At 40.6% G+C, this 16,376-nt stretch overlaps 1 protein-coding gene across 3 annotated transcripts in view; it reads right to left on the bottom strand.

Moving 5' to 3' along the window:
- LOC122552694 (alpha-actinin-2) overlaps positions 1-16,376 on the bottom strand; it is a 109,207-nt gene that overhangs the window by 38,554 nt on the left and 54,277 nt on the right. For all 3 annotated transcript variants that reach the window (XM_087991234.1, XM_087991232.1, XM_087991233.1), the window contains exons 5-7: positions 8,224-8,311; positions 5,974-6,052; positions 2,661-2,742 (exon numbers count right to left, since the gene is read on the bottom strand). In XM_087991234.1, the coding sequence (XP_087847360.1) occupies positions 2,661-2,742; positions 5,974-6,052; positions 8,224-8,311 (249 nt within the window). The remainder of the gene's footprint in view (positions 1-2,660; positions 2,743-5,973; positions 6,053-8,223; positions 8,312-16,376) is intronic.

The raw sequence follows: 16,376 nt of genomic DNA on the forward strand, positions 1-16,376 counted from the left end.
TATTTAGGAAGATCTCCGATTTTATCTCTTGTATCAGCAGCACAGTGGCTTAGTGTTTAGCACTGCTGCCTTACAGCACCAGGGACCTGGGTTGGATTCCAGTCTCGGGCAGCTGACTGCATGGAGTTTGCACATTCTCCCTGGGTTTCCTCCAGGTGCTCTGGTTTCCTCCCACAAACCAAAGATATGCAGGTTAGGTGAATTAGCCATGATAAGTTGTCCCATAGGTATTCAGGGATGTGTAGGTGAGGTGCATTAGTCAGGGGGGATGGGTCTGGGTAGTTTACTCTTCAGAGGGTCAGTGCGGATTTGTTGGGTTGAACACTGTAGGGATTCTCTGAGCTGAATCTCAGGTGAGGTGGCTATAGAAGTATACTAACTTTCTTGAGCTAATGAAAGGAAAGTTTACTGAAGTTAAGAATGAGAAACTTATCATCTTGTACCCAATTTCTGCGTGGAAGTGGGGAAAACAAATTAATTTCTGGAAAGGACTGGGGGAGAAATTGAGTTCTGTTACAGTCTTGTATTGAGAAAGTTGAAACCCACATGTGCACCTACACTTCCACCCAGAAATAAATTGAATGCCACCTTAGTACCAACATAGGTGTAATGGACAGCGAAGGTTACCTCAGATTACAACGAGATCTTGATCAGATGGGCCAATGGGCTGAGAAGTGGCAGATGGAGTTTAATTTAGATAAATGGGACGTGCTGCATTTTGGGAAAGCAAATCTTTGCAGGGCTTGTACACTTAAGGTCCTAGGGAGTGTTGCTGAACAAAGAGACCTTGGAGTGCAGATTCATAGCTCCTCGAAAGTGGAGTCACAAGTAGATAGGACAGTGAAGGTGGCGTTTGGTATACTTTCCTTTATTGGTCAGGTATGGAATCCAGGAGTTGAGAGGTCATGTTGCGTATAGGACATTGGTTAGGTCACTGTTGGAATATTGCATGCAATTCTGGTCTCCTTAATATTGGAAAGATGTTGTGAAACTTGAAAGGGTTCAGAAAAGATTTACAAGGATGTTGCCAGGGTTGGAGGATTTCAGCTACAGGGAGAGGTTGAATAGATTAGGACTGTTTTCCCTGAAGCATTGGGGGCTGAGGGGTGACCTGATAGAGGTTTATAAAAATCATAAGGGACATGGATAGGATAAATAAACAAAGTCTTTTCCATGGGGGAGGGTCCAGAACTAGAGGGCATAGGTTTAGGGTGAGAGGGGTAACATATAAGAGAGACCTAAGGGGCAACTTTTTCCATGCAGTGGGTGGTACATGTATGGAATGAGCTGCCAGAGGAAGTGGTGGAGGCTAGTACACTTGCAACATTGAAAAGACATCTCGATGGGTATATGAATAGGAAGGGTTGGGAGGGCCAGGTGCGGGCAGGTGGGGACTAGATTGCATTGAGACATCTGGTTGGCATGGACGAGTTGGATCAAAGGGTCTGTTTCCATGCTGTACATCTCTATGACTATGAATAAAAGCAGATAATTCATATAATGCTGGATTGTGCATGGATCAGTGCCAACTGCTTAGGTTGTACACTCACCATTGAAAAGGAAGACTCTACATAAACAAGACAAGCTGTTACGAGGATGCTAACATTTTTCTACTGTCTCCACTAAGTATATCAGCGGAATAGAAGCTCTCCAGCAAACAATGCATCATCCATATAAAAAGATACATCAGGATTGCACAACGTGAGATCAACCATCAGCTTTTGGACAATGTTTTGGGGCAAGGGGCATTATTGCAACAAAGTGCAAAAATAACATGGGTCTATTTTAAGGAGCATTTATTTTTATTACTCCAGCATTTGAAGGCGGCAGGACACAAAAATAAAATTACTCCTCTAAATATTTTCTGTGCTTTTTATAAAAATCTTAGATGTATTATCATTGACAGCAGTCCAGAAAGAGAGAAGGGAAGCAAATGGGTACATGGAAACAAAAATCCAGTCCTACAACCCTGTCACACCATTCAAAAAAAATCTTTTGATAGGTTTTGAAATTTCTATTTGACTTACTCTTAACAACTTTTTGTTAAAAGAGCAATCCGGATTTTAATTTCTTTTTACATCAGGCTGGGGTGGAGACAGAAATCATGGGCTCCAGGATCTGCTACTGGCCTCCTTACAGCCATAGTTATTAGGACCTGATGTCAGCAAATGGTTCTTGACATTCACCCCGAAAGCCTTAGCTCCAGTTCTAAAGTTGTGCTCAGCCTCTTCGTGATTCCATCTCCAGGTGAAATAGTTTCTCTCCTTCAACTGGCAGCAGCAGTTCTAAGGCAAGACTAGGTATGGGAAGAAGTATCGGCACCTGGGAGTGTACGGACTTCAGTGAAATGTGTTAAAAGAAGCTACCTGCAAATACTATTGGGTGAAGACAACACTCTGCTCCTCTAGCTTCCGCACTAATATTTTCAGAAGTTTTTTTTTTAGAAAAACATAACTCTTGTTAATGGCCTCATCAGCTTAATTGACCAAAGAAAAATCCCAAGTGGGTAAGGTCCTATACCCGCTCCAATTATTGCTAGCCAGTTTTCCAAAACAGAAAATGGGCACAATAAGATGGAAACAAAAGTCCAATTTCTTAGGCAGTGTTTATATTTTCATTCCAATTTTCTGATTACAAGAAGAATTTCAAAACTTCTTTACCTTCTGCATCCAGCATCTTGGGAATATCCAGTTCTTTTTCTGCAATGTCCAAAGCAAGATTCAGGTTGTAAAGGGCATCATCCTACATTTAGGAAACAAAAATGAGTCTTGACAGCAAATTAAAGTATCTACATTCAGTCATATATCTCTAATTTTGTTACTTGAATAGTAAGTAGAAAAAAGCCATAATGCTAGCCACGTGCAACATTTACAAATCACAACTGTGGTTTTAGTTAGCAACTACTTAAGTAACACTGCTGACATAAGGAACTATGTATACAGTCATAGTGCCTCAGAGTTAGAGTCCCATGTACACTAGAAGTGTGTTATACCTTGTTTATGAATACCTACAACAGATACTCTTTGTCCCTAGTAACACCACTTCTGAATAGCAAGTTAACAAAAATCTGCTTCAACTGCAAAGATGCTTACTAGAAACAAGTGCAGAAATTAACCGGGATGGAGAATGAATGAACTTTGGCCATACGTGCATCATAATCTGTAGTTTTCTTAATGGCAACATTACTCAACCAATGATAAATTACAACAATACTAAATGGTGATGTAAGCAATGTTGCATTTGTGGGATTAGATTTACTTGTGTCCGGTTGATTGCCATCTTCACATTCATTATAAATGTTAAGTAGAAGATGAGGCAATTTGTTCCTTTTGACTTCAATGAAAATTTAAAGCAGAAGAGGCAAAATGAAGATGATTTACAGTGACCAGTTTTACATCAAGGCACATTATAAATCACCAAGAATGAGGTAACTTTTAACAATGTTCACCTTTGTATTGAAGCACAATGTTAAAATCTACCTCATTCTTAGCAGATTGTTTTTTTTCAATTTGCAACATGAAAGTTTTTTTAAAAATCTATAAAGCAGGTGTATACTAAATAACTCTTGCAGTATATTATAATCAATCAGGTCGGGTTTGTGTTTAGGTCTGAGGGCAATAAATGCTCTAGGCAGAAGTGGGTATTGCAGATTAGAGTCAAGATTAGAGTGGTGCTAGAAAAGCCCAGCAGGTCAGTCAGCATCAGAGGAGCAGGAAAAATTGATGTTTCAGGCAAAAGCCCTTCGTCCTGGCCTCATTCCTGATGAAGGGCTTTTGCCAGAAATATCGATTTTTCCTGCTCCTCAGATGCTGTCTGACCTGCTGTGCTTTTCTAGCACCATTCTAATCTTGGCATTAAATGCTCATCCATTCTTTCAGCTACATGCATAGGCAACACCAAACCAGCCACAATGGGCCAACAAGACACATCAGAATGCATGCATTAAGAGAGAGAGAAGAGAAAGGATGTAATACAATGCCTGATACAACTAAATGATTAAAGACAAACAATCAATTTGCAACATGGTATAGAAAAAAGACAGGAGAGTGAATCAGCTGGAATAATTTTCTTTCTTAATTACAACATTAATAATGATCTTTCAAATTATAATTAATACACAGTACAGACAAATTCCTTGTAATTTATTCACAAAGAAGCGAGTTAAGGTTGCTGGGCTTTATCTATCAATAACATTACACAAACCGGCTCTGGTCACCATGGGCCCAAAATGCCCACTGTTGATGTCAGAGTGATGTATGAGAATCCCTATTCATACATCTAGTTGACTGTAGACTTCTTTATAAATTGTATTGACTGGATTATCTATATTTGGGGGTATGCACTCGAAGCTTGCAAATAAATTTCAGTCTCCCCACCTGGACATTTAAGATCAAGCAGGGCCTGACTGTTCTGTTTGACATACCCTCAAGTTTTACAAGGCGATAACAATTTTGATTCGAAACAAAAGGTGTTTGGTCCTTTCTGATAATGAATCATATAGAGACCTTCTGAGGCAGAAGATGTAATTTCAAAGGTAACCTTTGAACTCTTCGTCAAATAGTCTTTTAAGAAATGAGCAGGGCATCCATAGAAAGTCACTCTTGTTGGAAAATGATTTGAGCTAAAAGTTCAGATTCAAGAATAAAATACGTCCGCCTCTTGGTGATAATAAATTCAAGCTTATCTGCTCATTAACAGCGAAATGGCCCTTATACTCAACAAGCACAGAGCAACTTTGCACATAGAATTCCTTTGCCTGGATTCAGTTTCCCTGATATCCCTACGTGAGTTCTCAAGGTGAACAGTGCTATGAGATGCACACACCACAGGGGTGTTAAAAGTCAACTTCCTGCTGTGAACCCATACTAATTTACTAGAATCTGACTGTTCTGAAATAGAAGGATGAAAATAAAAACATGGTCAAGTATTACAGATTATAAATGACAAATAACCCAGTTTATAAAATTATTAAAAAAAGGAACCTGAAAAAGCTGGAAGTACAAAACAGAAACAGAAAATGCTGGGAATGTGCTAAAAAGATCATTTAGCACCTTTAAAAAGACGATTTATTGTTTTGGATGTAACCTTTTGATCAGAAATAATATTTTTCCAAACAATTTTTCTCCTCAAGAATGCTATGTACGTCTAATATTTTTGATTTGTGCATGCAATTATAATTCAGTTTTCACTTGGGGTGGCACTGCTGCCTCACAGTGCCAGGGATCCAGGTTCAATTCCAGCCTCGGGTGACTGTGTGGAGTTTGCACATTCTCCCATGTCTGCTTGAGTTTCCTCCAGGTGCTCCGGTTTCCTTCCTCAGTCCAAAGATGCAGGTTAGGTGAATTGGCTATGCTAAACTCCTTGTAGTGTTCAGGGGTATGTAGATTAGTTGCATTAGTCATGGGAAGTGTAGAGTGAGAGTAGGGAATGGGTCTGGGTGGGATACTCTGAGGGTCCGTGTGGACTTGTTGGACTGAATCCCCACATAGATGGAATCATAGGATCCCTACAATCTGCTATACTGCGACATCCATGGTAAGCTCACCCAAACACAAACTGATTGCAAAGGGTATTAACTGCAATCTGCACCGTTAGCTTTGCCATATTATGCAGAAATAAATAAAAAGGGAAAAATCACAACATCCCTGAACTAACAGACACTGATAAATGGAAAATTCTGCAGAAGTGACAGTATTAGTTGTTTGTTGTCACATTACAAGTGATTTTATCACCAAACTAGTGATTTATGCAGTTACGTAGAATTAAGTAGACATATATAATTTAAAGGTAAGCGAAAATGCTAAAGCATTCAAGATTTACTTTGAGGAACCTTTGGAAATGAGATTGAGCTGACTATGTACAGTAGGCAAAACCATCCACTTTGTTTAATGAAGGACAATAAAAATCACAATCATGCAATAAAAACAAGCTGCATATAATGCACATTAGCATGCTGTCAATCAGACAGAAGACCTTTCGTAGCTTGGAGTAGTCAATAAGGTCAGGACGATGTCTATGGATGAGCGCGCAGAGTGCAAGGCCATCTTTCCAGCTTTACAATGAGAGGAGCAAACAACAATTTAAATACAAATTATAACCATATTTTAATCAAACTTGAGCTTGAGAACCTGATACACAAATATCAGCACATTCTAATCTTTCTAAATTTGTAAACCATCCTTTACAACAGTGCCTTGTTACTTTGTTATTACTTCATTGAAATTACAAATACAACGTATTAACCCAGTGGCAACCCAGTTGCCAGAGAACAAGTCAAGAAAACCCATGCATGAATTCATGTGGGGTCATGGGAGATGTGGTGAGGAACCACTCATTCAAAGGCCCAATACCTGATCTGATGAGATAGCTGCTCTCAGTATGTGTAAATTGCATCCTGGGATCCTTGATCCTGAGGAAGACCCACTGCTGTCCAGCCAAGTGCCTGAGTGTCACTTAATCTGGTGGGCTTTCCCAAAAAGAGGGCTCCCGCAGGCTGCGGTGCTGGTAGATGGGACAGTGTCACCTCCATCAAGTCCAGTCCCATAATTCTAAGATTTGCATGCAATTTTGTCAATTCTTCTCAATCCTTCAAAATTGTTAAATACCTGCATTAACAATTTTGAAGGATTGAGAAGAATTGACAAAATTGCATGCAAATCTTAGAATTATGGGACTGGACTTGATGGAGGTGACACTGTCCCATCTACCAGCACCGCAGCCTGCGGGAGCCCTCTTTTTGGGAAAGCCCACCAGATTAAGTGACACTCAGGCACTTGGCTGGACAGCAGTGGGTCTTCCTCAGGATCAAGGATCCCAGGATGCAATTTACACATACTGGATTCAATTACGGGCAGACTGAATGTGTTACTGTTCAGAGAATTATGAAATGATGTCGCACAGGAGGACAACATTTGGCCTATCGTACTTGAGCCAAATCAATGAAAGAGCTATCGGTTAAGACCCCTGCAAATGCTTCCCCTTCAAGTATTTAAACAATTACCTTACGAAAAAAAACTACTTTCAAATTCTGCCACCCTTTCAGGTAGCATACTCCTGATCATAACTAGCTGTCTGAAAAACTCTCACCTTGACTCTGGTTGTTTTATCAAGTAATTTAAAACTGTTCATAGTTAGTAGTTGCTAGATATTTCTCTTTGAATCATAAGGTTGGAGAAAAACACATTCTGAACAGCCATTCCATTCCCACAAACTTGTGTAGATCACGTTTCGATTGTGACATCGCTTTAACAAAACAGTGAGCTGCAGTTGTTTTTTTTACAATTAAACAATTTCAACAATTAGAGCAATTAAATGCAATTTTTCTCATTAACTGAAGGTGGCACTTTAGCTATATTGAAGCAAAGTAAGATTTAAATTACATATGACTAAGAATCAGGAGTAGGCCATTTTGCCCCTTAAGTCTGCTCAGCACGATCATAGATAGACAGATTGTAATCTCAAATCTGCACTTGCACATACCCTGAACTTTTCACCCCTTTCCTTACCAATAATTGATCTACCTCTGCCTTAAAATTATTGTAGACTCTGCTTCCAAAGCCAATTCAAAAAGAGAGTTCCAAGGACTCCATTCCATCTGAGAGAAAGATTTGCCTCATCTTGTTTTAAACCAGCAAATTCTTATTTTTAAGTGGCAATTCCTAGTTATAGATCCTCCCCATAAAAGAAAACATTCTCTCTACTTGTACCCTATTAAGACGTCTCAAGATCTTATATTTCCAGTCAAGTCATCTCTTACTTTTCTAACTTCAAACAAATACAAGCTGAGCCTGTGTAGCCATTCCTCATAATACAACTCACTTGTTCCATTAATCTGGTAAACCTTCTCTGAACTACTTCCAATGCATTTACATCCTTCCTTAAATAAGGTGACCAATATGGTGCACAGTACTTCAAATGAGGTCTCACCAGTGCCCTGTAAAACTGAAGCATAACCTCCCTACTTTGGTATTCAATTCCCCTTACAGTAAAAGATAATGTAATCAATGTTTACAATAAAAAAAACATGAAAAATTAAGCAACTATTCTACTATCTCCAAATTCTTGGTGTCCAGGAGAATGAGAAAATTGCAGTCCTCCAGTCTAAGATAATGGGCCTAACATTACTAATGGTCAGCTCACAATTCTATATGCATACCTCTAGCACACACCACAATAAATTTAGCACATTCATCTTATAATTGCATGTATATCCCCTGAACTTACCTTGTATGGAAGTTCTGCACATTTACATTCTTATAGGGAGCAGTCTTTCTCTGGCACCATAGCAGCAAACCTTCTTTAGCGGAGGTTTCTGCAAGGGAAAAAAATAGAAAAATCAATGTTTCAAGTGTGTATTAACAGTGATTACCATCAGATTAAAAAAATATTTAGTTAGATACATTAAATCAACAAGGCAAAAGTTCTTCATTTACAAAAATGGAAATTGCTAGAGAAACTCAGCTGTGTGACAGCATCTGTGGAGAGAATGCAGAGTCCAGTGATCATCCTTTGGGACTGGAACATTAAGACTACCTTCTCTCAACAGACACTGGCAGACCTGCTGAGTTTCTCTAGCAATTTCTGTTTTTGTTTCATATTTGCAGCATCTGCAGTTCTTTGTTTCATTTTAAAATTCTTAGTACTCTGCCAGAAGCTATGTCTGACTCCGTGCCAATACCTCATAAGAACTAGGAGCAGCAGTAGGCCATCCGGCCATTCGAGCCTACTCCACCATTCAATAAGATCGTGGCTGATCTTTTTGTGGACTCAGCTCCATTTACTTGCATTTTCACCATATCCCTTAATTCCTTTATTTTTCAATAAAAGATCTACCTTAGCTTTAAAAGTGTTTACTGAAGTAGCGTCAACTACTTCCCTGGGTAAGGAATTCCTTAGATTAACAACCCCCTGGGTGAAGAGATTCCTTCTCAATTCAGTCCTAAATCTTCACCCTTTAAGACTGAGGCTATACCCTCTTGTCCGAGCTTCACTTGCCAGTGGAAACATCCTATCTACTTCTATTTTATCTATTCCCTTCATAATTTTAAAATGTCTCTAAGATCTCCCCTCATTCTTCTGAATTCAAATGAATATAATCCCAGTCGACTCAGTCTCTCCTCATAAGGCAACTCCCTTAACTCCGGAATCAACCAAGTAAACCTCCTCTGCACCCCTCCAGTGCCAGTATATCCTATCTCAAGTAAGGAGACTAAAACTGCATGCAATACACAATGCGTGGCCTCACCAGTACCTTGTACAGCTGCAACATTAAACTCTGCTTTTAAACTCAACCTCTTTAGCAATGAAGGAAAAAGTTATTTTTGCCTTCTTAATTACTTGTTGTACCTGCAGACCTACCTTCTATGATTAATGCACAAAGACACCCAAGTCCCTCTGCATAGCAGCATGCTGCAACTTTTTACCATTCGAGTAACCTTTTTTACTGTTACTCCTTCCAAAATGTATTACTTCACATTTATTAACATTGTATCCCATCTGCAAGACCTTTGCCCACTCAATGCATCTATGTTCCTCTGCAAAGTTTCACAGTCCTCTGCCCACTTTACTCTGCCACTCATCTTAGTGTCATCTGCAAACTTTGATATCATACCCATGGTCTGCAACTCCAAATCATCTGTATAAAGTATAAACTGCAGACCCAACACTGATCCGAGGCACACCACAAATCACTGATTGCCAGCTAGAATAGCACTCATTTATCCCTACTCTTTGCTTCTCGTCAGTCAACCAATCCTCTATCCATGCTAATACTCTACCCGTAATGCTATGATTCTTTAGCTTATGCAGCAGCTCTTGTGCAGCACCTTGTCAAAAGCCTTCTGGAAATCTAGGTACACCACTTTCACTGGGTCCCCATTGTCCGCTTTGCTCGAAATGTCTTCATAGAATTCCAAAAGATTTGTCAAGCATGACCTGCCCTTCATGAATCCATGCTGCGTCTATCCAATTGGACAATTTCTTTCGAGATGCCCTGCTATTTCCTCCTTGATAATGGACTCAACCATCTTCCCCACTACAGAGATTAAGCTGACTGGTCTAGAATTCCCCATCTTTTGTCTACCTCCCTTTTCAAACACTGGTGTCACATTTGCTGTTTACCAATCTGCTGGGACTGCCACAGTGTCCAGTGAAGTTTGGAAAATTACTGCCAGTGCAGCTGCTATTTCTCCCAGCATCTCTTAGTACCCTGGGATGCATTCCATCAGGGCTAGGAGACTTATCTATCCTTCATTCCGTTAGTTTTCCCAACACTACCTCTTCCCTGATGATTATTTCTGGGTCCTCAACTACCTTTGTCTCTTTGTCACTTACTGGCATATTATTAGTATCCCCTACTGTGAAGACCAATACAAAATATCTGTCAATGCCTCGGCCATTTCATCATATCCCATAACTAAATGCTCCTTCTCATCCTCTAAAAGGACGAATGTTTACTTTAGCCACTCTTTTTCATTTTATTTATAGAAACTTTGCTACCTGTCTTTACAGTCTATGCTAATTTTTTTCTCATGTTCTATCTTTCTTTTCTTTATAACTCTTTTTGTGGCTTTCTGTTGACTTTTAAAGTTTTCTCAATCTTCTGGATTCCTACTGTTTTTGGTCACTTTGTATGCCTTCTCTTTCAATTTGATAGCCTCCCTTATTTCTTTAGACAACCATGGCAGATTACCCCTCTTCTTACAGTCCTTCTTCACTGGAATATACTTTTGCTGAGCACTTCGAAAAATTTCTTTGAAAGTTCTCCACTGCTCATCAACTGTCCCCTTGTTAAATCACATGGCCCTGGTATTGGATTTTACCTTCACACTCTGCATGTATATTCTAAATTCAACCATACTGTGATCACTCCTTCCAAGAGGATTCTGAACTATGAGGTCATTAATTATTCCTGCCTCATTACACAGGACCAGATCTAGGATAGCTTGCTCCTTCATCTGTTCCAATACATAGTGTTCAAGAAGACTATCACAGATACACTCGGAGAGTCATAGAGATGTACAGCATGGAAACAGACCCTTCGGTCCAACCCATCCGTGCCGACCAGATATCCCAACCCAATCTAGTCCCACCTGCCAGCACCCAACCCATATTCCTCCAAACTCTTCCTAGTCATATAACCATCCAAATGCCTTTTAAAAGTTGCAATTGTACCAGCCGCCACCACTTCCTCTGGCAGCTCATTCCATACACGCACCACCCTTGTGAAAAAGCTTCCCCTTAGGTCTCTTTTATATCTTTCCCCTCTATGCCCTCTAATTCTGGACTCCCCAATCCCAGGAAAAAGAAAGACTTTGTCTATTTACCCTATCCATGCCCCTCATAATTTTGTAAACCTCTATAAGGTCACCCCTCAGCCTCCGACGCTCCAGGGAAAACAGCCCCAGCCTGTTCAGCTTCTCCCTATAGCTCAAATCCTTCAACCCTGACAACATCCTTGTAAATCTGTTCTGAACCCTTCCAAGTTTCACAAGATCTTTCCGATAGGAAGACCAGGATTGCACAAAATATTCCAACAGTGGCCTAACCAATGTCCTGTACAGCCGCAACAATTGACCTCCCAACTCCTGTATTCAATATTTTGACCAATAAAGGAAAGCATACCAAACGCTTTCTTCACTATCCTATCTACCCGCGACTCCACCTTCAAGGAGCTATGGACCTGCACTCCAAGGTCTTTGTTCAGCAACACTCTAGGACCTTACTATAAAGTGTATAAGTCCTGCTAAGATTTGCTTTCCCAAAATGCAGCACCTCATATTTATCTGAATTAAACTCCATCTGCCACTTCTTAGCCCATTGGCCCATTTGGTCAAAATCCTATTGTAATCGGAGGTAACCTTCTTCGCTGTCCACTACACCTCCAATTTTGGTGTCATCTGCAAACTTACTAACTGTACCTCTTATGCTCGCATCTAAATCATTTATGTAAATGACAAAAGGTAGAAGACCTAGCACTGATCCTTGTGGCACTCCACTGGTCACAGGCCTCTAGTCTGAAAAACAACCCTCCACTACCACCCTCTGTCTTCTACCTTTGAGCCAGTTCTGTATCCAAATGGTTAGTTCTCCCTGTATTCTGAGAGATCTAACCTTGCTCACCAGTCTCCTATGGGGAACCTTGTTGAACGCCTTACTGAAGTCAATGTAGATCACATCTACCAGTCTGCCCTCAATCTTCTTTGTTACTTCATCAAAAAACTCAATCAAGTTTATGAGTAATGATTTCCCACGCACGATGCCATGTTGACTATCCCTAATCAGTCCTGGTCTTTCCAAATACATGCACATCCTGTCCCTCAGGATTCCCTCCAACAACTTGCCCACCACTGACATCAGGCTCACTGGATGTTCCCTGGCTTGTCCTTACCACCCTTCTTAAACAGTGGCACCACGTTAGCCAACTTCAGTCTTCAATAGTCACCTGTGACTATTGATGATACAAATATCTCAGGAAGTGGCCCAGCAATCACTTCTCTAGCTTCCCACAGAGTTCTACAGTACACCTGATCGGGTCCTGGGGATTTATCCACCTTGATGCGTTTCAAGACATCCAGCACTTCCTCCTCTGTAATATGGACATTTTGCAAGGTGTCACCATCTATTTCCCAACAGTCGATATCTTCCATATCCTTTTCCATAGTAAATGCTGATGCAATCTATTCATTTAGTATCTCCCCCATTTCCTGCGGCTCTACACAAAGGCCACCTTGCTGATCTTTGAGGGGCCCTATTCTCTCCCTAGTTACCCTTTTGTCCTTAATGTATTTGTAAAACCCCTTTGGATTCTCCTTAATTCTATTTGCCAAAACTATCTCATGTCCCCTTTTTGCCCTCCTGATTTCCCTCTTCAGTATTCTCTTAGTGCCTTTATACTCTAAGGATTCACTCGATCTATCCTGTCTATACCTTATGTATGCCTCCTCCTTTTTCGCAACCAAACCCTCAATTTTGATAGTCATCCAGCATTCTCTATCACTCTGACAGGAATATACTTTCTCTGGATTCTTGTTATCTCATTTCTATAGGCTTCCCATTTTCCAGCCGTCCCTTTACCTGCGAACATTTGCCTCCAATCAGCTTTTGAAAGTTCTTGCCTAATACCGTCAAAATTGGCCTTTCTCCAATTTAGAACTTCAACTTTTAGATCTGCTCTATCCTTTTCCATCACTATTTTAAATCTATTAGAATTATGGTCACTGGCCCCAAAGTGCTCCCCCACTGACACCTCAGTCACCTGCCCTACCTTATTTCCCAAGAGTAGGTCAAGATTTGCACCTTCTCTAGTAGGTACATCCACATACTGAATCAGAAGATTTTCTTGTACACACTTAAATTCCTCTCCATCTAAGTCCTTAACACAGTGGCAGTCCCAGTCGATGTTTGGAAAGTTAAAATCCACCTAGCATAATCATCCTATTATTCTTACGGATAGCAGAGATCTCCTTACAAGTTTGTTTCTCAATTTCCCTCTGACTATTAGGGGGTCTTTACCTGGGGCAGTGTTTTGTAGAGGAATAAGACGGTGTTATTTTCTGGGTCTGTAGATCGTGGAGGAGCAAAAATGGCCTTTAGTAGAGTGTTATGTGCTTCTTGTCAGATGTGTGAGTTTAAAGAGAGTTTAAGGGTTACTGCGGATTATATCTGCAAGAAATGCTGTTGGTTGTGAATCTTATCAGATCAAATGGATCAGTTGGAGAGACAGTTAGAAGCAATGAGGAATTTGCAACAGCAACAGTATGTGATGGATGGCAGTTATAGGAAGGGGGGGGGGGGGGGGGAAGTCTCAGATACAGTCACATAGATGGGTTAACTCCAGGAAAGGTAAGAGGTCGGCAGCTAGTGCAGGAGCCTTCTGTGGCTATACCCATTTCAAACAAGTATGCTGTTTTAGAAAATGTAGGGGGTGACGGATTCTCAGGGGAAGGTACCACGAACAGCCACGTTCCTGGTATTGAGACTGGCTCTAATGCAACGAGGGGTACGCCGGGTTCTAAGAGATCAATTGTAAGGTTGGGGGGTACCCAGGGAGATAGTGAGGAAAGAGATCAATCGGAGACTGATACAGTTGAGAACAAAAGCAAGTCAGTCAGGGCAGGCAGGGACAAGGTAGGACTAATAAATTAAACTGCATTTATTTCAATGCAAGGGGCCGAACTGGGAAGGAAGATGAACTCAGGGTATGGTTAGGAACATGGGACTGGGATATCATAGCAATTACAGAAACATGGCTCAGGAATGGGCAGGACTAGCAGTTTAATGTTCCAGGATACAAATGCTACAGGAAGGCTAGAAAGGGAGGCGAGAGAGGAGGAGGAGTGGTGTTTTTGATAAGGGATAGCATTACAGCTGTGCTGAGGGAGGATATTCCTGGAAATATATCCAGGGAAGTTGTTTGGGTGGTACTGAGAAATAAGAAAGGGATGATCACCTTATTGGAATTGTACTCAACAAACTCCTCCCCAAGGCTACCCTGACTGAGCTAGTTTGACCAATCTACATGGACATTAAAATCCCCCATGACAATAGCAGTACCATTTTTATAAGCATTAGTTACTTCTTTGGTTTATTACCTGCCCCAATGTGATGTTATTATTTGGTGGCCTATAGGCTATGCGCCTCAGTGACTTTTTTCTTCTTAGAATTCTTAATTTCCACCCAAATGGATTCAACCTCATTCTCCATAGATCTTACATCTCTCTGCACCATCCTGATGTTGTCCTTGAATATCAGAGCTACACCATCTTCCTTACATTCCTGCCTGGTATCCCTGGATATTTAACTCCCAGTCATGACCATTCTGTAACCATGTCTCCATAATGGCTACCAAATCATATTCATTCGCAATGATTTGTGCCATTAACTCATCAACCTTGTTATGAATGTTACGAGATTTCAGGTCAAATGCCTTTATGCTAGCTTTCTCACAGTCATGGTTCACAACATCTCTGATATCTCCCGAGTTATCCTTCCTTTTTGCTTCTTTCATAGTCTGCCTTGAACTTAAACCCTCCTGCACACATACTAACCTGCTGCTTACCTTTTTATATATCACCTCCACTTCGTATATAGCAAGGTCCTGAATAAATATCAGCCAGAATCTGAATTGAGCCAGTGCTGTCAGCACCAATCTGATCCACACCAGCTGTCTGGCCAACTGGCCCTACAAAAAGTCTAAGTTGCTACAGCATTTACAGACACATTGTAGCTTGGAGCTTTGGATGATGATGATAGAAATAAATTAAAGATTTTGTTACATGGCTGGGCAGAAATGTCTCCAATTGCTGTTAACACTTGTCATCAGCATATCTTGGAAACATTTACAAGTAGATATCACAACCTGGTTTGATTCATTATGAACTCAGCTTTCTTAGCTGCCACACTCTGGGCTTGAACTTGAACCTGGAGCTTTTGACTGAGACACAGGTATCACCCCACATTGTCCCAAAACTTCCTTCCATCAGGCAAGAAATATTTGGCATAAATTACTAGGCATTTGGAAAATTCTCTCCTCAGGTCAAAAATGTCCTGTGTGACAGTTTTCCTGATTTTAAAATCAGGCACTAGTGTCAAATGAATGGTTTTATATCAATTGTCTGTTATTGATAGAACTGAATGAAGTCAGACATATAATTGGTGACAGTTCCAATGCTGCCAGTTTTGCACCACCACTCAAGATGAATTTCTATCTCCTCCTGACTCCAACAATAGTTATATATGCATTTCAGCAACATACATTGTTATTGTGTTGCTCAGAGTTTCACTTGCTCACCCTCTAGTACTTATCATGTGGCTTCCTTTTTTTTTTACATCGCAGACCAAATCCCAGTTGTGGTCAGTTTGAACCTGGTAGTAATATACTAGTGAGGTGCAAAATTTGGCATCCATGGCACCACTGATGTAGTCTGCAAATCACTTGAATTGAATTTAATTTATTGTCATGTGTATTGAAGCACAGTGAAAAGCTTTGTCTTGCGAGCAATACAGGCAGATCACAGAGTGAAGTAGCATAGATAAGTAAATAATAGGTAAACAGCAGCAAAAACAAAAATCACAGGTACAGGTGAATGTTAAGAGTTTGAGTGTCCATTCAGTATTCTAACAACAATAAGGTATAAACTGTTACGAAGCTGGCTGAAGCTGTACCTTCTCCCTGATGGTAGAGGTTGTAGAAAAACATTGCCAGGGTGGGATCGATCTTTGAGAATGCTGGTGGCCTTTCCTTGACAGCGAGCCTGGTAGATGGATTCTATCTATGGGAGGTTGGCCTTTGTGACTGTCCGAGCAGAGTTCGCAACTGTCTGTAGCAGTCTCCAATCTTGGATGGTTCAGTTACCATACCAGGTAGTGATACATCC

The sequence above is a fragment of the Chiloscyllium plagiosum genome, unplaced genomic scaffold (assembly GCF_037043375.1).
Source record: "Chiloscyllium plagiosum isolate Xiang-an unplaced genomic scaffold, Cpla_swu_hap1 HiC_scaffold_10, whole genome shotgun sequence".
Classification (NCBI taxonomy): domain Eukaryota; kingdom Metazoa; phylum Chordata; class Chondrichthyes; order Orectolobiformes; family Hemiscylliidae; genus Chiloscyllium; species Chiloscyllium plagiosum.